The 22,500-nt window shown below is 32.2% G+C and overlaps 1 protein-coding gene across 1 annotated transcript in view; it reads left to right on the top strand.

The window, feature by feature from the left end:
- LOC115214055 (fatty acyl-CoA reductase 1) overlaps window positions 1-22,500 on the top strand; it is a 148,493-nt gene that overhangs the window by 61,366 nt on the left and 64,627 nt on the right. Inside the window, exon 5 of the mRNA XM_029783095.2 lies at window positions 7,718-7,824. Coding sequence (XP_029638955.2) covers window positions 7,718-7,824 — 107 coding nt within the window. The remainder of the gene's footprint in view (window positions 1-7,717; window positions 7,825-22,500) is intronic.

Below are 22,500 nucleotides of genomic sequence, written 5' to 3'. Positions count from 1 at the left end.
GTAGGCTTGAAAAGCTGAAACTGTATTCACTCCAACGATGCCGTGAACGCTACATTATCTGTATGATGTGGAAAATATTCCATCAGCACTGTCCGAATGATGTTGGCATCACCTTTAAAATACATCCAAGGCTTGGACCACGTGCCATCCGTCCACAACAAAAATGTAAATCGCATCTCATAACAACAATACAGCACAATTATTTCACCTCAGTTGGATCCACTCTCTTCAACATTACACCAGGACATGTCAAAACAGAAACTGACCACACAAAATTCAAGTAGTCTTTGGACAAATTCCTTCAAACAGTCCCAGACAAACCACCCACACCCGGATATGTCTCCGCAAACAATAATTCTCTGCTCGAATGGACCTTGGCTCCCAAATCCTGAATTGAAAGACTTCGCCAGGCAGTGCTATTAAGTTAGACATGGCCAGGGCCAATACTGGCCAAAACCTTTCTAAGTTATATATATGTATATATAGATATATATATATGCATATATAGATGTATATATATATGCATATATATATATATATATGCATATAAATATATATATGCACACACATATATATATATATATATATATATATATAATATATATATAGTACGTTTATATATTTGTTGTGCAAGATTTTTTATGTGAAGTCGTGTGTTGAAACAGATATTGTTATATTTCGGAATGGTTATTTTGCCAGTTTAGCCAATAAAAACACACGCACTATATATTTGGTGTTATTTTGCTTTAGTGTTATTTATTTTTTACATTAATCTTAATCTTATTTCGGCCAGAGTTCTTTCGTCAGACTCCTGTGACCGCATCAGTGGTCCTTTGTTTTCTTCTTTCTTATTTGTGTCTCTCCTTACTAACCGTCAGCCATTTTGTATTTCTATTGTATGTCTTCATTTGCGCATGCTTATATCTCTATGTGCGTCTATGTTTATTTAGTGTGTGTGTGTGTAGGGGGGGGCTCTAATATTTGTATCTTCTGTTTATATACGTTCATGTAATTTGTTGTTGTTTTTGTTTATTCTTATTTTGTTCCTGTGTTTACATCCACTTATTATCATTACACATGCTTGTATGTATGTATGTATGTATAATAACAATACTAGTAATAATAATTATAAATTTTAAAAAATCTTTTTAATTAGATAAAAAAAACAAAAAAACTTCTAGTTATTTATTTCTATTTGTTTATTTATCTGTGTATTTTATTTATTTATTATGTTTTCGGTTTTGTTTATATTGTAACCAGTTTATTGGGATCCTCTATCGTCATATGTTGTGATGTGTGCTAGTGTTCCATTCTAGTTTCCTATTCAGGCTAGGTTTATTTTCTATGTGTGTAGCTTCTGTAATTTGTCTGATTGTTGCATCTGTTCTATGTGTGGACAATATTTTAATTTCTATGTTGTTGATTGATCCCCCGTGTTCCTGTTTAGCGTGTTGGTGCAGAATCGATGAGCTTTTACCTTTCTTGAGTTCTCTCCAATGGTCATTTACCTGCTCTCCTATGCTTGTTGCCGTTTCCCCTGCGTATGTCGTTGTCTTGTTACTGCATCGTCCCTCTATACATTTTATACTATAGACTACATTTCTGGCTTTACAGTTTGTTTGTGGGCTAAATCTACATACAGTACAGTACTTATCCGTACAGGGGGTTTTACTAAAAGGATAGGTTCTACCAATTATAGATTTGATAGGCTTGCCTGGCTTTTCAACAACCTTGGTATTTATGTATATATATATATATATATATGTATATGTATATATATATATATATATATACATATATACCAAGGTTGTTGAAAAGCCATATATATATATATATGTATATAAAATGAGATAGGGGTTGTAAATTCAACCCTCCATGGTATAACATATATCCAATATACTGCTAGAGAAGTACCCAACAAAGCTAATACATAAATGTTAAGAATTGCGATGCAATTAATTCATTTACTGTATTAGGTGGGCAAAGGTAAAATTATTTTTTACCATAAATTAATAATACAAAATGAGAAAATAGAGAAATATATCTAAATCATTCATCAACTATCAGATAATACCGAATCATATACTTTATTAAAACACTACACAAGAGCATTAAGATTAGACATTAATACAGTACAATAATTACAATCAATATAATGAGATATAACTAAATAAATATAACAAGATATAAAAATATATATACATTATAACTGACAGCTGTTTCGGCCATGCAGATAAGTATGTCTCATTTAACCTATTAGCCATATATTGCAGGTATAAATGAGACATTAACAAAAATATCTAACGGCCTCTTCGGAGATTCTAATGTAAGTATGAGTACATATCCAAAAATCATTTACATATAAATATAAATATGAGTGCATATATACTCATATCCTTATATATATACACATATACATATACATAATAATATAAAATAATATAAATAATATAAATCAATATATATCAATAAACATAATAATGTTCTATATTGAATGTTACAGTTCCTCACCTAATATTAAGAAATTACAACAGATATCTTCATATTTAATGCAGACATATATAGTAAACAGTTCATTATACTAATTTGTGTTACTTTACAAAAAAGTCAATAATGTTAATACCAATACCGTTATCAATAACAATAATGTTAGCAACACTGAAGACCAATAAATACCACCATAGTATTATTCAAGGCAAATAGATATCTGCATATATATGCAATCAGTCAAATTCTTCTGTTTGCATGGTATTAATTTCCACAGATGCATTCGATTGGCCTATACTTTTAAATTTGAATTACAGTAGACATTTTACGGTTAGTTAGCTAGGAAACATACACACGCGCACGCACATCCACAAACGTGCGCACATACAGACATAGTCACATGTTTACACACACACACACCCACACACTCACACACATACACACACACATACCCACATACACAACCAAATCATAAATAAATAAATAAGAGGTACTATCCCATCTATACACACACATAAATGTTTACAAACAGATCCACTCACATATGTCCATAAATCCGTAAATGCAATCATACATATAATTATACCTAGATGGAGAGTGTAATTTATCATAAGGTACATAATTAAAATAACACCGTATTTTTCGTAAACAAAATATCTTAGAACTAAAAATGTCTATATCATTACCACTATGTTTCTATTCAAATATTTACTAAATTATAAAATACAAAATACCCGTTTATGTTTGTCTATCAAAAGACGTAAAAATACATATAAACTAAGTTAACAGAGGTTTATATTAATTAAATTATAATAAATTAATTGTAAAAAGTCAAAATACGCTAATATTCTAAGATATATAATCAAAATAATACCTTATAACTTATACAGATAACATCACATCGTAAGAAGTCTAATATTGTTACATTACCATTATATTCCTATTTAATCTCTCACCAACAAACTAGGAGAATTATACTCACATCTACACATCCATATGTATACTCCTGTGTAACGACAAACATATATACTTTCACATTTGATGTGTATGTAAACATTCGCAGTACCTATATATATATATTTAAGTATCAATGGACATATAAATACATATATAATAATTAACAGGATTTACCATTAAATATTAAACAATATCAGTGGACGTATAAATACATATATAATAATTAACAGGACTTACCAATAAATAGTATATAAGTAAATAATTATAAATTAAATTAATAATAAATTAATAATTGTTCTTACTTAAAAATAAAATATAATAAAATAAAATAAAATGAAATTAAAAAATAAAAATATAAGTAAAAACATGTATACATATATACATTTAATAAATAATGGATATATATGTATATATCTACATATAAATAAATGAATAAATAAATAGATAAATACCATAAAATACAAATTAAGATAAATACAAAGATAAACTTAATATATAAGGCTGCTAATATGTATATATCCACATATACATAAATGAATAAATAAATAGATAAATAACATAAAATAAAATAAAAAATATATATATTAAGATGAGTACATAGATAAACTTAGTATACAAGACTGCTAATATGTATATATTTACATATAAATAAATGAATAAATAAATAGATAAATAACATAAAATGCAAATTAAGATGAGTACAAATATAAACTAAATATATAAGACTGCTAATATGTATAAAGCCACATATAAGTAAATGAATAAATTTATTAATAAATAACATAAGATAGAAATTAAGATGAGTACAAAGATAAACTTAATATATAATATATAAGACTGCCAAATAAATACATGCAAAAACCCATATACTCATCCAAAATAAACAATGTACATTCAATATAGACTCGCATTTATTACATATTAGTATTACAGCATCTAAAACCAGCTCCCCAAACTATGATACGCATACACACTCATCAATTTTGTAAATCTCCATGAATATCATAGTGCTATGCATATACCAAAATATATATATATATCCTAGTATATTTCCCTTATAAGCCAGGACAAAAAACAAAAAACAATCAATACAGAACATATATATGTGTAGCTACAAAATTATATATTTATAAATTGTATGTTTCAAATTATAAAGACCACAAGTACAATCAAGTGTAGAGGAATGTTAAAATATTACTAGTAGAAATGCTATGTTCTATTTAAATCTAGAGAAAGTTTACGCTAATTTATGAATGCAAAAAAAATTCCTCTTGTTAATATTATTAATAATAGGTATTCCAGCTTTGATGATGAAAAAAATTTCATTAATACATAGAGAGCATTTTTTATTTTTACTATTGTATACAGGTGCAGAAGTTAGTATTTTCTAATTTAATTTAAAATCTATGTTCTTACTTTTGAGTTCCCAAATATATGCACTTAACCCCGTAGAGTACATCCTGTTTTTATTTCTAAAAGTATATCTATGATAATTAAGTCTTTGTTTCATGCTATTCATAGTTGCTATATTGTGTATCTACAGTGCATTGATAAACTACCTCTTTCTTGAGGCATTGATTACCAAACACACATTGATTCCTTTTTCTGCAATTACAGTTATCAACAGGTTGATGCAATCTAACATTGGCCAAAATTTCTGTAACTTTATTCCCATAAATAGTGTTATAATTATTTTTACTATTTAATCCCAAATTTAACGAGTGATTGCGTTTAATATTATTGGCAATATTCCTATCAATAGTAATAGTATTGGTGGTAGTGGTATCATCCATTACATTAATATTTTTCCTTACAGGTATGGTACTATCATAATTCGCAAGAGGGTTGTTCACGTTAGCTCCAAAAGATATATTGTTCCTATGATTATAGAGAGGCAAATTACTATTATCTAAATTTAACTTTCTATCATTATAGAAGCAATCCAGTTTCCTGACTCATACTTACATTAGAATCTCCGAAGAGGCCGTTAGATATTTTTGTTAATGTCTCATTTATATCTGCAATATATGGCTAATAGGTTACATGAGACATACTTATCTGCATGGCTGAAACAGCTGTCAGTTATAATGTATATGTATTTTTATATCTTGTTATATTTATTTAGTTATATCTCATTATATTGATTGTAATTATTGTACTGTATTAATGTCTAATCTTAATGCTCTTGTGTAGTGTTTTAATAAAGTATATGATTCGGTATTATCTGATAGTTGATGAATGATTTAGATATATTTCTCCATTTTCTCATTTTGTATATATATATATATATATATATATATATATATATTGACTGAAGATTGAAGGCTTCGAATGTCCCATCCTTTTTTTTGTATCGTCCTCTAAATATTTTGCTTTCTTGTCCCAGTTTTCTATTTTTTTTACATATATATATATATATATAACGGCGTACGTACCCCTTGTCTTACATATATATAGATATATATATATATATGCATATATACATGTATACATATATATCTATATATATATGCATATATATATGTATACATTTATATATCTATATAAATGTTTATATATGTATATTTATATATGTATATCTAATTATCTATATCTAATATATATGTATATTGTGGGTGTATCACATACCCAAATAAGAAGCACACTCTAAAGCATACAGCAGTAATGTATTTATATGCAGTTAAGTATATGTCCCATCATAGAGTGACGAATTGTTTTACATCCATAAATGGTTTAGCCCCATAAAAGGCTCATCAGACTCTAAAGGTGAAGGTATATAATTCTTCAACTCAGGAGGTAGGAATCTGTTAGTTAGTAAGTAAACAAAGAAAAAACAATCCGGGTTGATAAGGTGGTTATCTCCCTTCGACTAGTCCAACGTGGCTCAAAAAAGGGAGAACAGGGAATTTTGCCCGAAGGTTGCTCTTAGCTCATAATGACCTTTTTGGATCTAATCAATGAATGGAGAATTCCATGTTTGCAGCAGGTAGCATTTGAAATGGATGTAGGGGCTATAAGTTTCTTTGTTGCTGGGATCCTTGCTTACTCAGCTATGCAAAGCATTTTAAATGCTACCTGCTGTAAGCATGGGATTCTCCATTCATTGATTAGATCTGAAAGGTCCTTTTGAGCTAAAAGCAACCTAAGGGTTAAAATCCTTGTTCCCTCTTTTTTGACCCACATGGACTAGTCTAAGGGAGATAACTGTCCTTATAGACCTGGATTGGTTATTCTTTGATTACTTACTAACTAACTGACTGTAACAGATTCCTCCCTCCCAGAGTTGAAGAATTTTATGCCTTCGGCTTTAGAGCCTGACAAGACGTCCAAGGGGCTAACTCTTTTATGGATGTGAAACCATTGGTCACTCTGTGACCGGACATATACTTAACTGCATATATATATGTGTGTGTGTGAGAAAATTAATCACTGATCATATGAAAACTGAAGAGCCTAAGCTGTAGCAAATTTACCTATATAACAGTTCTTACTTGATGGTCCACTGTTAAACTTTCTTGGGGTTACATATGATCCATTAGCTATCAACTTCTACTTTCCATCACTTCCTTCCATCTGATATGATTGTTCTGCTACTCCTTCTATTTCTTCATCTTTTGTATATCTTTTGTCCAATGTCTCCTTCCTGTTTTTAATGTAGGGGGTGAATTGAAAGAAGTTTGGTTGGTATTTCTCAGGTGTTCAGGGATCTGGTTGCAGGTCCATTTGTTGACTTGTGGTCATGTTAGTTGAACAAGAATGCTTCATTCAGTACATCCTCTGCTAATCTAATATATGTGTGTGAGTGTATTGTATGTAGTTCAATAAATAGTATAGCACTTGATCAGTTAAGAGAGTAAAGATATTATAATTAAGAAACATGCAAAAAGCCATGTAAAATTCAGCTAACTAGTGTTTCTTGGCAAAATATTAAATTTATTTCACTATTTTTCAAGTTGTGACAAATGAGCATGCTCTTTGTCTTTTTTCAAAATATACATGCTCATTGAAACTTCAATTACATCAAACCCAGTTACTAAACTGTCTTGTTTACTTTTCTAGCTTGAAAAATGGCAAAATGAATTTAATATTTAGACTAGGAAACCATGAGTAGCTGAAGTTCTCAGGGCTTTTTGTGTGTTTCTTAATTATAATACACACACACACACACACACACACACACACACACACACACACACACATACAAGTTAAGGAGAGAGAGCGAGAAACAGCGAGGAATATCATGCATTTTATGTCTGTGTGTCATATATTGCAGGTATTTGTACATGTATCGACAGCCTATGCAAATTGTGATCGGCCTTTCATTGAAGAAAATATCTATGAACCCTTTGTAGAACCCCAGAAGATAATTGATGCTTTGGAGTGAGTATCCTGGAATTGTTTTGGAAAAATCTTTTTCAGCTTTTGACAAAATCTTTTGAACCAAAAAGTAATATTCATGAAATAACAATAAGCTGATGTCATTTATGGATTTTGTCTACAATATAAATATTTTGACTTCACCTTCACCATCATAATCTTCATCACTATCATTGTTATCACTATCACCATCTTATTGTCTTCATTGTTATCATCATTAGTATCATTATCATGGATAAAATGGTACAGGCGTGAAGTGAAGTTATGAAGTGCTTGACTACTGACAATAAGTTCAATCATACATTACTGTATTGACCTTAAGTTTGGTGGGTGGGAAGAGAGGATATAGTTGAAGAAATTGATTCCTGTAGTTGATTGGTACGAGGTCTAATCAATAAGTATCCAGATAGTTGCCATAGTAATGAAGCTAAAGCATGCAGAGTGAAACTGCTTGGCAGAGATTTGCCTTGACCTCTGCTGTGCTTATGTTTAACATTCTAGCTCACTTCCACTGTCTACAGCAGTACTTGGAAGGAAGGTATGTAGTGTATGATCGTTGCATTGACTACGACAGAGAAAGTTGTCATGGTGATGCTTTTCCAGAGGCCTACGCAAAGTTGCAGAAAGTGTATGGAGAGGAGTGTGTGAGCCACACACAAGTGTACAAGTGGTTCAAATGTTTCCAAGATGGCCGTTCTGAGACGAACATTCTGGGAGACCTGCAACCAGCAGAATTGAGAAAGACATTGCAGATGTGTGTGCAGCTGTGAAGGAAAATCATCGAATCCCCATCCATGAGGATGTGCAAATTAGTTATGGTTCAGTTCAGTCCATTATCACTGAAGATTTGGACATGAGATGTGTGTCTGCCAAGTTTGTGCCAAAACTGCTTTCAGCTGACCAAAAGGATATGGGGTTTCAGTTGCACAAGATCTCCTTGATTGTATCGAGATCGATGAAAAGGCTTTGAAAACTTTGCGTAGGCCTCTGAGCAGGTATCACCAAACTTTCGGCAAAATTTCAAGCAGATTCTCTGTTCAACTTGCTCTCTCATGGTCAATGTGACAATCACACGCTACACACCTTCGTTCCAAACACTGCTGTAAACAGCAGAGTTCAAGGTCAATCTGTGCCAAGTGGCTTCACTCTGCGTGTTTTAGCTTTGTTACTATGGCAACAGTCCAGATACTTATTGATCAGACTACGTATTTATTATATTGAATTTAGATGAAAAGATGAGTGGTAAAGATGTGACTAAATACTTTGAAGCAAAATGTCTAGTATCTTACTGTGTCATCCACTACTCTGTACTACGACAATAACACTAATGACATTAACTGTTTTTAATTTAGGCACAAGGCCAGCAATTTTGAAGTGGCGTTTAGTTGGTTACATCAACCCCAATACTTAATTGGTGCTTGTTTTATCGACCCTTAAAGGATGACAAGCAAAATTGACATCAATAGGATATGAACACAGAACATAAAGAGCTGAACAAATACCATACAACATTTTGTCTGATGTGTTAATGATTTTACCAATCCACCACCCTTAATAATTTTTAAGTTTTGACACAATACCACAATTGTGTAGAGGAGTAGTCAAACCTAGTACTATTACATTATTGATCCATTGATTCCTCCCCACAGAGTGATGAAAAGCCAAGTCAAGATTTGAACTCAGAATGTAAAGTGCTGTAACTATACACTGCAAAACATTTATCTCATATACTGCTGTTTCTGTTCCTCTATCAGCATTAATAACAATATTTATCTTGACTTAAGTACAAAGCTACAAATTTTGAAGTAAGGTGTCTCATTGATTAAATTGATCCTAGAACTTCCTGATACTTACTGTATCAAACCCTGAAGTCAACCTCTGTAACATTTTGAGCTGAGAATACAAAGAAACAGAAATATATGCCACAAGGCATTGTTTGGCACTTCACTAGTTTTGCTATCAACTACTCTTTATATTATACTAGCAGTATCGCCCGGCGTTGCTCGGGTTTGTAAGGGAAATAACTATATAAGCATTTTTAGAGAGTTATAGCCAAAAAGTAGCAAAAAATGCATTAAAAATGGAAAAAAAATGATAGTAAATTTTTTTAAAAATCGTTGACTCATCGTAGACATTTTTAGAGAGTTACTTCCCTTATATAATAGCGAAAAAAATGCATTAAAATGGAAAAAAATGATGGTAAATTTTTTTTTAAATCGTAGACTCGTCGTAGACGCGCGCTAATACCCAGAAGGGCTCGATATGAATCACGACTATAAGATACCTGGTTTTGGTTAAACTGCACCGCAAAATGTGGGAGTAGTTAGGAATCTAAATCGTAGGAGACAGACACACAACCTTACTTTTATATATAAAGACTAGCAGTATCGCCCGGCGTTGCTCGGGTTTGTAAGGGAAATAACTATATAAGCATTTTTAGAGAGTTACTTCCTTTATAGATGCCAATTCGGGCTTTCTTAGCCATTTCTGTTTTGGTGTCTTCAAGCCATGAAGTCGTTGTTCTAAAAGAACGCTGGTCTCCTTGATAACGCATTACAACGTTGATTTCCTTAAACTCCCTTCCCCACAGCTTCACGAGGGAGGGAAGAAGGGGGAGAAGCAAACACAGGTGCAGGTGTTTGAGCGTGGACACCAACTCCGCCGCCATTGACACACGAAAAATTATGCATTAAAATGGAATAAAAAATGATATTAAATTATTTTTAAAATCGTAGACTCATCGTAGATGCGCACTAATAGCCAGACGGGCTCGATATTAATCACGACTATAAGATACCCGAATTTGGTTAAACTGCACCGCAAAATGTGGGAGGAGTTAGGAATCTAAATCGTAGGAGACAGACACTCACACAACTACAGTTTTATATATATATAGATTAGCAACAATAATCAGCTTGTCATCATAACAACAGTATAACTTTAAACTTGTTTGTTATTTTCTTGAAACTTGATATGTAGGCTTTTTTACAAACCTTGTGGAACATGTTATGTGTCTTAAACCTCAAAATATGTATTTCATTGTGTTATCAGTTCACAGATAAATGAATTTCAAAATTTGTAAATACAGTTTATAAATATGCATTGGTGCCAGCGTGGTTGTGTGGTAAGAAACTTGCTTCCCAACTACATGGTTCCAAGTTCAGTCCCACTTGTGGCACTTCTACCAAAGCCTTATGAGTGGAAACTGCAAGAAGCCCATATGTGCATGTGTGTGTGTGTGTGCATGGTCTTCGTCTTTTCAACTGTTTCTCCTTCCCTCTCTAAACTTCTCTTCACTTTTGATATCAAGAGTCTATATACGGTAATCCCACACAACGAAGGACTTCTTGCCCTCAAACACTTTCTAGACCTTTGACTCAAACTCCAACCTGACATGTTCACACTTCTTCTGCCTTTCTCGACATTTTGATCAACATACACACCCCCCACTCTTACTATCTCCATCCATTACAAACACACTGGCTCACACTCATACCTCAAGTTCTCCTCCTCCCAACCTGCCCACATCAAGCTCTCCATCCCTTACTCCCAATTCCTCCATCTGCACAGGCTTTGCAGTGACAACCATGACTTTGAGACTCAGTCTAAACTCATGGCTCGCAACTTCATCCTTCATGAATATCCCCTCACCATTATCCACACCGCTCTTGCCAGAGCACATTCTTTGGAATCTGCCACTGCTCTCTCCTCACACCCGCTCTGCCTTTGCCTGTCTCCCATTTCCCCTCACCTACCATTGCTCCAACGCACCATTCTCCTAACCTTCCAGTGATTCCAGTCGGACCCCTCCACTTCGCACATGTTCCCCAACCTACCTATTCCTTCCTTCAAACGAACCTACAACCTATGTGACCTTGTCCACAGTTTCTTCCCTAACACCATCTCCCAACCTGGCTCGTTCACCTGCTCCTGCCCACGCTGTCACACTTACCCCTACCTCTTCAACACCACCATCCTCACAGGCACCCATCATCATCCCTATCATATCACTGACTCCTTTACTTGTACTTCTAACAACATCATTTACTGCATCTCCTGCTGTTTCTGTCCTTCTCTGTACATTGGTCAAACGGGATGCTACTTGGCTGACTGGTTCACAGAGCAACTCTGAGATGTTAGACTCGGCAGTGACATCCTGGTCTCACACCATGGATCCCGTCGGATTGACTCCAAAATTTACAGGGACATGTAAAATGAAATCCCTATCTTAAAAAGTGTCGTTGCTAGGGCCAAAAACGCACACTTTGACAAGTCTACTCTCATTCTTTTATATGTCTGTCTTTCTCCATCTCTCTCTCTCTTTACTCCCTTCCTTTCACCTCTCTATAGCATCATTTGACAGTGTCTACTATCTTTCCCCCGCCGCCTTCACTCTTTCAACCACAGCCTCTCTCTCTCTATCTCTCTCTCTATGTCTGTCTGCATTCATAGAGAGAATTATTATTGCTACCACTACCACACAGTCATGAGAACAAATATTATGAATCAGATATTTATTGGGTTAATTTATATATATGTGTGTGTGTGTGGTCTATACATAAATATGTATAGACCACACAAATGACAAGAATGAAGACAATGACATGCAAACACCTACAAAACAAGAAACAGGAGATCCTGCAGAAAAAGACCAAACTTCCCACGAAAAGAAACAGATTCCGAGCAAACGCTCAAATGAAGAAAGGCCAGTATGTATCCATTACAGGAGCAACAAGTGCAAACATGGTCTTTCAGGTACAGGGTGCACGTACAGTCACCCCAAACCATGCAAACCATATATCAACTTCGGTACTGATCAAAAAAAGGATGCCAAAATGGCCGAGAATGTGAACTCCTTCACCCAAAGATGTGCCGCAATTCGCTGAGAAAAAAAGAATGTTTTGGAGAGAATTGCAAATTTATGCACCGGAAGGGTACAATTCGCATAAAAACTACTGAACCCACACCACCAGGACCAAGCTCAGCAGGGTATGAAAACCATTTCCCAAAAATGCGGAAACCAGGTCACGGCTCAACAGTGAATGAAAATCATGCTACTCAATTGCATACATCAGCTGTAACAAACGCAAACTCGCAGAAATTCGATATAGTAATGAATGAAAGCAGTTTTTTAGGCATAATCTACCAACTACAACAGCTGTACTCCATACAGATGACTCAGCAAAACCAGGCAACATTGATACAAAGGCTGACACCTGGACTTACAGGGCACATACAACAAATACAGACAGCCCAGCAGACCGAATATCCAGTCAGCACAGTCCCAGCAACTACAACAGTCTTGCCAACAATAGGGCAGATGTATCCGGTACAACAAGCATAATAACAGCAAATATCCAGGGTCTTTATCCGAAAACAAAACAGTGTAAAGTCCCTTGCTTGGAAGAATTAGCAACAGAAAACAACTCAAAAATAATTGGAATTACTGAAAGTCATCTCAACGAAAACATCCGCAACAGCGAAATCACAATCAATAGATTCAACATCTTCAGATGTGATAGACAAGGCAGATCCCATGGGGGCATTATCATGTATATCCATGATACCTATGCATGCATAGAACTTGTCAATGAATCAAATGCCTACTGCAACCTGCTGTGCATAAAAATCATCCAACTTAATACAGTTGTAACAATAATGTACAGACCGCCAAACAGCCCAACATTATCCTTCACTGAGCCACTGACAAAGCTCCAACAAATTCTGGGAAACATGGCGAGTCCAATGCCAGACATTATCGTCCTTGGTGACTTCAACTTCCCTAACATCATCTGGCCACATGGACACATACTAAAACTGGGGACAAAAGCTGAACAAATACAGGCAGCCAAACTGTTGGAAGTCACAGAGAAATTATACCTCAAACAAATGATGACAGAAGCAACAAGAAATAATAATACGATCGACTTGGTTTTCACCAACAACGAGGACACGCTATTTGACCTTCACTCAACCCCAACAATCTTTTCAGACCACAATATTATTGAAATGCATTTACACATTGGTAATGAGCCCAATGCCACAACTCTTAAACAAAAGGACATGCCAAAGCTATGCAGGTATGATTATCACCAGGCAAATTGGGAAACTACTAACAACCAGGTACAAATCATTGACTGGGATCTCTACCTTACTGGGCCAGATAAACACAAGAAATTCTTAAACAAGAACGAAGAAATATGTGCAAAAAATATTCCTCTTAAGAAAACCAAATCCACAAAAAAACCTGTACCACGGGAGCGAAAGATCCTGATGCGCAAAAGGTCAAGACTAAGAAACAAAACATCTAAGCTGACATCAAAACATGAATTACAGAAAGTCCTTGACCAAATATACAGATTAGAAGACAATCTAAAACAACACTATGATGAAGAACGTAACAATGCAGAAAAGAGAGCCATAGAAAACATCAAGAAAAATCCAAAATGTTTCTACAGTTTTGCAAAGAAATACTCGAATACCAAGTCAACAATAGGACCTCTCCAGAGACAAAATGGGGATGTAGTGAATAATCCTATTGAAATGGCAGAAATGTTGGGTCAACAGTATGAAAGTGTCTTCAGTGAGCCATCTAAAACCATGAAGATCCATGACCCAGGAAAATTCTTCAAGGATATCGACCATACTAAACCTACCCTATCCGACATTGATTTCAACCCAGAAGACATAGAAAGAGCCATAGACAAGCTCTCCATGCACTCGGCTGCGGGGTCTGACGGTTTCAATGCCATGATACTTAAAAACTGCAAGGTACAATTGTTGAAACCCCTTTACATGATATGGAGGGAATCTATGGAGAATGGCAAAATACCAAATACATATAAAGAAGCACACATAACTCCAATACATAAAGGGGACAGCAAATCAAAACCAAAGAACTACCGACCAATCTCACTGACATCATACATTATCAAGGTCTTCGAAAGAATAGTTCGTGGAAAACTGGTTGAGTTCCTGGAATCCAACAATCTGCTGAACTGCAACCAGCATGGATTCAGGTTAGGTAGATCATGTCTTTCCCAACTACTGGCACACCGTGACCAAATCCTAGAAAATCTAGAGAATGGATACAACACAGATGTTATTTACCTCGACTTTGCCAAGGCATTTGACAAGGTAGATCATGGCATCCTGGGTCACAAACTTCGAAAGCTAGGAGTAGGAGGAAAAGTTGGTACATGGATACATGAGTTCCTTACAAATAGAACTCAAACAGTCACTGTGAATGGAACCCATTCAACACCTTCACCTGTGACCAGCAGTGTTCCTCAGGGTGCAGTACTCGGCCCAATCCTGTTTCTCATCCTCATCTCTGACATAGATGAAGATACAACCAGCAACGTCTCATCCTTTGCTGATGACACCAGGGTCATGAGACAAATCAAAGACGAGGTGGATACAGAGGCCTTACAAAAGGACCTGACTACCATATATAAATGGCAGGAAACAAACAACATGTTGTTCAATGATAAGAAGTTTGAACTAATTCGCTACGGAACAGATCAAGATCTGAAAAATACAACAAACTACAGAAACCCATCAGGACAACAAATAATGGAAAAACAGTATGCGAAAGATTTAGGCATCCACATGGGAACCAGCCTAAAATTCAGAGAACACCTTGACTCAGTCTGTCTTACTGCAAGAAAGTACAGCGGGTGGATCTTGCGCACCTTCAAATCAAGAGATACCTCAACAATGAAAACCCTCTGGAACAGTATGATACTTCCGAGGATTGACTACTGTTCTCAGTTGTGGTCACCAACAACAAAGGGCCAACTATCTAAGATGGAATCGCTCCAAAGAAATTTTACCTCATACTTCTCAGAAACGAGGGACCTGGACTATTGGCAAAGACTCAAAACCTTGAAGATGTACTCAATAGAAAGAAGATTTGAGCGATACCGAATTATATACATTTGGAAAATGATAGAGCAAAAGGTGCCAAACTTTGGTATCAAAATCTACCACTCACTGTGCCACGGAAGACGCTGCCAGCTACCACCAATCAACAAAAAGGCTGGCCAGGCAGCAAAACCCTGCGAGAGTCAAGTCTGTTGGTTCGAGGAGCACAACTATTCAACTCCATTCCGGTACATGTCAGAAATCTATCAGGATGCAGTGTGGAATCATTCAAATTGCAGCTGGATAGATACTTAAGCACCATTAGAGATGAACCCCATCTCCCAGGATATACACAACGAGCACAAACTGACTCAAACTCGCTCCTACACATGTCAAAATTAAACAGAGAATACAACCTGGCAACCACACCAGACTCTGAAGGTGGAGTCTTCGATTTGGCCTGAGCATGGACTCAAACTCAAATTAAATGAAATGAAATGAAATGTATATATAATGTATATATACAAAGTGTATATATCTGTATTTATATATATGTATATGTATATATATATAATTAGTATACATTTGAGAAGTATAATCAGTTGAAAGGAGACAAAAGAGATTTTTTATTTATAAAAATAGGGGTGAAATAAATGTCAGAAGCTCTTCATAAAGAAATTAAGGTAGAGAGGGGGTTATAATGCCCTAGAAGCTTTTTACTACTATTTGGCAAACAGATTTTGTATTAAGAAAACTAGGTCAATGTCAGATGGTCACAGTGACCACCTATATACCAAAAAGTTATAGAGAATACAGAGATCCCTTTATACTTATATACATCAGATTTATACTTAGCTGGTAGGTGTTGAATATTTTGATACGTTGGATTAAAGGAGAAATTATAAATCTAATATTTATTCATTTTGGAGAAAAATCTATCATTTATTATGAGTAGGCATAATACTCAATAACTGAGGACAAAAGTCTTATTAATAAAGTGAATATATTAGGGATCAAATATATATATTAGAAAAATTGGAAGAGGAGTAATCAAGATGAATAATTTTCTTAGGTTTAGTAGGTGATTTATTTTTATGAAGAGAAGTAATTAAGAAGAGTAAGTTACCCAGATTTAGTAGATAGTGAATTGTTATTAATGAATTAAATTATAGAATCTGTTAGACATAATATTTACTACCCGAGGAGAAGAGCTAATTAGTTAAGTAACTAATTACCTACTAATTAGCTTTTCTCCGCTAACGTCCACTTTCCATGCTGGCATGGGTTGGATGGTTTGACCGAGGACTGGTGAGCCAGAGGCTGCACCAGGCTCATTCTGATCTGGCAAAGTTTCTACAGCTAGATGCCCATCCTAATGCCAACCACTCTGAGAGTGTAGTGGGTGCTTTTTACATGCCAGCGGCACGAGGGTCAGTCAGGCAGTTCTGGCAATGACCATGCTCAAAAGGAGTTTTTACATGCTACTTGCACGAGAGCCAGTCCAGCGGCACTGGCAATGACCACGCTTAAATGTTGTATTTCACATGCCACCAGCACATTTGCCGATAAGGCGATGCTGGCAACAATCACGCTGGGATATGCTTCTTTTAAAGTTATGTATATATATATAAATTAAATTAGAGATAAAACCACTATTAGGCAAATCAAACAGTGAAAAACATAAACCAAAACATAGAAATAAAATTAATTCATATAAAATACAAAATATATAAAATATAAAATTCAAAATTTAAATAATTTTAATTTAAAGTTAAAAATTTAAAATTATTAATTTATATTTATAAATTTTTATATATATATATTTTTTATTTTATTAAATATATATAACTATCAAAAAGTATAAAAAGTTTGATATAAGATAAAAAATAAAACCACTACGATTGTTTCATGCCCATAACCTAATTCAAATAACAATAATTTAAATTCAATTAATAATTTGAATTATGGTTATAGTCAATCTTCAGGTTAATGATAATAGTTAAATAAATAAATATATTTAAACAATATTTTTTAAAAAAATAAATAAAATAATAATTTTTCTTATAAAAAACTCTATTATCAAACTAGAAACTTTAACGATTATGATTAAGTCATACAATCGATTATAATGTTAAATATTAATTTTTAAGGTAAGAATAGATAGAAAATGTATTTACCTATTCAGGTATAATATGGCTTTTAAAAAAACATAATAATCTAATCACAGTTATAGTCAATATCTAATTTACCTAAATATTTAACAAAAAAAATAATCAAAAAAAATAATCACTATTCATATTATTAAATTTAATTTCAAATCAAATAATTATATAATATTTGAATAATAACTAAATTATCAATGAATATATATAAAAATGTATATAAATATAAGAATTAAGATCTAAAATTATATCTATCAAAAAAATATATATGCACTTATAATAAAAACCTAATAAATTAATTATTCATTATTACTTATGAAATATATTAAAAATTAAAAGATTAAAGATGAAAAAGCAAATTGTAAACAAACAAACAAACTATCTTAAAAGAACGCTTTAACTAATAAACGATCCATATATCTCGTTGGCTAATTAATAACTTATAAAAACCATATAGTTAAGAATTAAAATGAAATTAAAAAATACATATCTTCAACAACTAAATACTTAATGAAATTATCAATCCGTAGTTATATAATATCCAATAAATACTACTAATATATTTATCAATGAAAATACTACTACCAATTATCTATATATCTCTTTGGCTAAGTAAAGTCTTACAAATAAACATAGAGTTAAAATCTAATAATTTTATAAATAACTACGATAACTAAATCATTACATAACATTCAGTATTTATATAAAATACAAAATTATACAAGAAGACTTATTAAAATATTTAAATTTAAAAATTTAAAAATCTTAAATATAAATATATATTTAGCTTTACAAGGTTTTGTGATGAACTAAAATTTTAAATCGGAAAACTTTTCAGCGTTTATAAGAATACTCGGGGAATTACGTTATTAACAAAAATAGAATAAATTGTTGAAGAATTCTTTAACAGTGAAGAACTAAAAATACGCTTTATCAATGAAAATTATGAATTAAAATTGTCAATGGAAAAAGTTATGGTTTATCAATAAATGTAAATAGAATGAAGTCACAATTAAAGAATAGAACCACTCTATACTATAGGATTTATTATTAAAATAACTATGATAAATAATACTTAATACTAAATAAATTAAATAATTAATAACTACCATTTACTATGTAAACTCTAAAAATTTTATAAGATTAATAAATATATATAAAAAAAATTTATATAAAAAATTTATAGTAACACCTCGACGTACGAGTAAATTCTTTCCAGAGTACGCTTTTATTTTTAAGCTAAAACTCGTGAATAGAACTCAGTGTCTCGTAAAGCGCTTCTTATAAGGTGAGGTATTACTGTGTATGTGTATACATATATATATGTATACACATAGGAACGTCGTATTCACAGAAGTATTGGAGTGAAGAGAAGACGTTGCAACCTACACATGCACCTTCGTTCCCTAGAAGGAAAGGACTAGATCGGGATTAGTCATTGCTTACTAGAGGCTCCTGAGCCCCCTTTTGCTAGACTTAAGTTAGGATTAGGTAGGGCTTAGCTGTGGCCTGAACCCAACTTGGGTTCGGGTGGGGTGTCAAAAGGGCTGGCATGTGCAACCTTATCACCTCTGCCTGTCAAACTCCCAACCCATGCGCTCCCGTTGCGATAGTACAGTTAATGAGTGTCTTATCTTTATTATTATTGGTATTATTATAAAATTTATTTTTTATAAAAATTATTCAGTTTAAATTTGTTAAAAGAAGAAATAATATTACCTACACTATTAGTGGTAGAATAACCTACTCCAAAGTTATTACTAGAGAAAATTTTTTTATATTTATGATTATCATGAATAAATTGTTCAATAATATCTAAAATCTCTTTAATAATGTTCGTTTTAACTTGAGCACCATAAGGAACAATTAACCAAATTTTATTCTTATTTTTATTCTTTTTATTATTATCACTATCATTCTTCTTCTTCTTCTTCTTCTTCTTATTCTTCTTCTTCTTATTATTATTATTATAATTAATCATATTATTACCATTATCACTATTATTACCATTACTATTATTATATTTCTTTATAATATTATTAAATTTATGATTATAATTATAATTAACATTTAATGTATTAATATTAAAATTTGTCTTATTTTAAATTTTATTCTCATTTTTATTTTTATTTTTATAATTACTAAAATTACTACTAATATTACTAACATAATTATTACTAATATTTTTATCTTTATTTTTAATAAAACATTTAATATTACTATTATAACCTGCCTCTCTTAGGGCCTCATTGTAATAAGGTGCATGTTTATTAAAAACCTCTAAATCATAAGAAAGTAATGATATATGTTTACCTATATTATTAATCAATGATTTTTTAATTGATGGTGGGTGATTACTATTAACATTTATATATCTAAGGTTTTCATTAAGTTTATCATATGGTTGTGTTTTACCCGTAATTAGATTAAAATTAACATCTAAATAATTCTCATTATATATAGTAATATTTAAACCATATCTTTTAAAGAAACTATGAAGTTTTTTCTTATATAATTCTAGGTTTCTATTAGTGCAATTCTTAGTAATTAATAAAAGGTCATCCCTATATAAACCACCTTCTATTTTTAAATTTTCTAATTGAAGTTCAGATAATAGATAAATACCTACCAAATCCGTAGCTTGTGCCCTCATAGGTATATCAAAATAGTCCCTAGTATCCTTCCTAGCCCATAATTTATTTTTGTATCTAATAAACGATTTCCTAGCCATTTTAATTACATTAACCTCTTCAAAAGTCATTCTCACTTTATTCATTACAAATATTAAACACAATTTCATTAATAGAAGAATAATAATTATCTATATCTATTTGAATAAATTTATACCGATTTTTTTCTTTAATATTTTAAAACCAATTTAAAGTATTATTATTACTAAACCATAATTTTAGATAGTTAAGCTTATTTAATTTATTAATATATTTATCTAAAATGAGTTTACTCAATTTATCAAGGTCTGATGACAAATTAATCTAACTTTAGGGTCTGAATAAAAATTATCTTTATGGTCTTTCAGAGTAATTCTAGGGTGCATAGGTACATAAGGTTCAGTTTTATTATCCAACTCATAGTTTATCATGACTAATTTAGAGACCTTATTTATAGTATAAAGTGTACTATCTGGAACAATTTTATATTTTTTAATTATCTCTTTCTCTAAAAGGTTATCATATAATTTAACATCCAATTTATATAGATTCCTAGTTTTATCTGATTGTACAATAATACCATCCATATTTCTCATTTCTTTAATTCTAATAGCTAAATTTCTTAAATATCTCTTACTCTCTCTTTTATTATCCATTATTTCTGTTTGGGTATTTATGAAATTTAATGTTTTTCACCACCTTCCAAATATTATCTTCTAAGATCTGTAAATCTCTATTATACGGGGGTTCTTTTTTAGATTTAAAATTAGAAGTAAAATTATTATCATTCATACAATCATTAAAATTAGATATATTATAGTTATAATAGTAGGCTTTCCATTTAATTCTAGAAACAAAATCCTTAATATTATTAATAAGTTTCAAAACATATTCTTTTCTAGAAGGTATTGGAATATCCTTCAAAGATGAACTCCAAAATAGTGGTTCTATCTTACCTGTAAATTCCATAACTTACGAAATTGAGGTATTACACTCAATAAACGTAATTTATCAATATATTAATTATAATAATAATAATAATATTAGGGAGTAAATCCAAACTTACAGGGAAAAATTAGATTTAGGATTAAATCTAATTTTACAGTATAAATATAAATTAAATTAGAGATAAAACCACTATTAGGCAAATCAAACAGTGAAAAACATAAACCAAAACATAGAAATAAAATTAATTCATTCATATATATATATATAGGTATACATATGTATACATATATACGTATATATATATATATATATACATATATATGCATATGTATATATATATATATATATATATATATATATATATACATGGAAGAGAGGTCGGATATGTGGGTTGAGCTTCCTTTATGTTATCGAAAGTGGATTTGTAGTGATTGTTGTGTATGTTAAGGTATTTAAGATATTGGTTAGGTTTGTGGTAAGGGGAGTATTGGGAGGTTGATAAGTTTAGAATTATGTTAAGAAAATTAGCAGTTTTGTGAGTGTTTCCGAATGTGATAGACAGGTTTACACCCTCATAGCTTTCTCTCTCTATTCCCATCACCCTCATTCCTTCTACCTGACACTCCTTTACTCTTTAGCTTCTCATCTCTTTACACTCTTATATCTTTCTCTCTCTATCACCCTCATCTCCCCATTCCTTCTATCAATTTATCTAGAATAACTATTGCTTAACCACTTTCTCACACCATCACCAATGAAGGGATATATAAAATATCCCAGAAACATCTGTAAGAACTTCTATTTATAAATGTTCTGAAATCTTTCACAGCCTTGGATTTTTATCTCATTCTCTTAATTTTTTTATATATACACATGCTGATATATGACCTATGTTGGACTCCTCATTCACATAATCACCGAACCTGGAGCTTAACTACAGTCTGTCAATAGCACTTACTTAGCATTACCTGACACCTTTGGATCTTATTGATACCATTACCTCTCATAACTTGTATATAGGTATATGTGTGTAT

Source organism: Octopus sinensis, linkage group LG7, assembly GCF_006345805.1.
Source record: "Octopus sinensis linkage group LG7, ASM634580v1, whole genome shotgun sequence".
Taxonomy (NCBI): domain Eukaryota; kingdom Metazoa; phylum Mollusca; class Cephalopoda; order Octopoda; family Octopodidae; genus Octopus; species Octopus sinensis.
The sequence above is the reverse complement of the archived record's forward strand: the minus strand, read 5'-3'. Positions and strand labels throughout refer to the sequence as shown.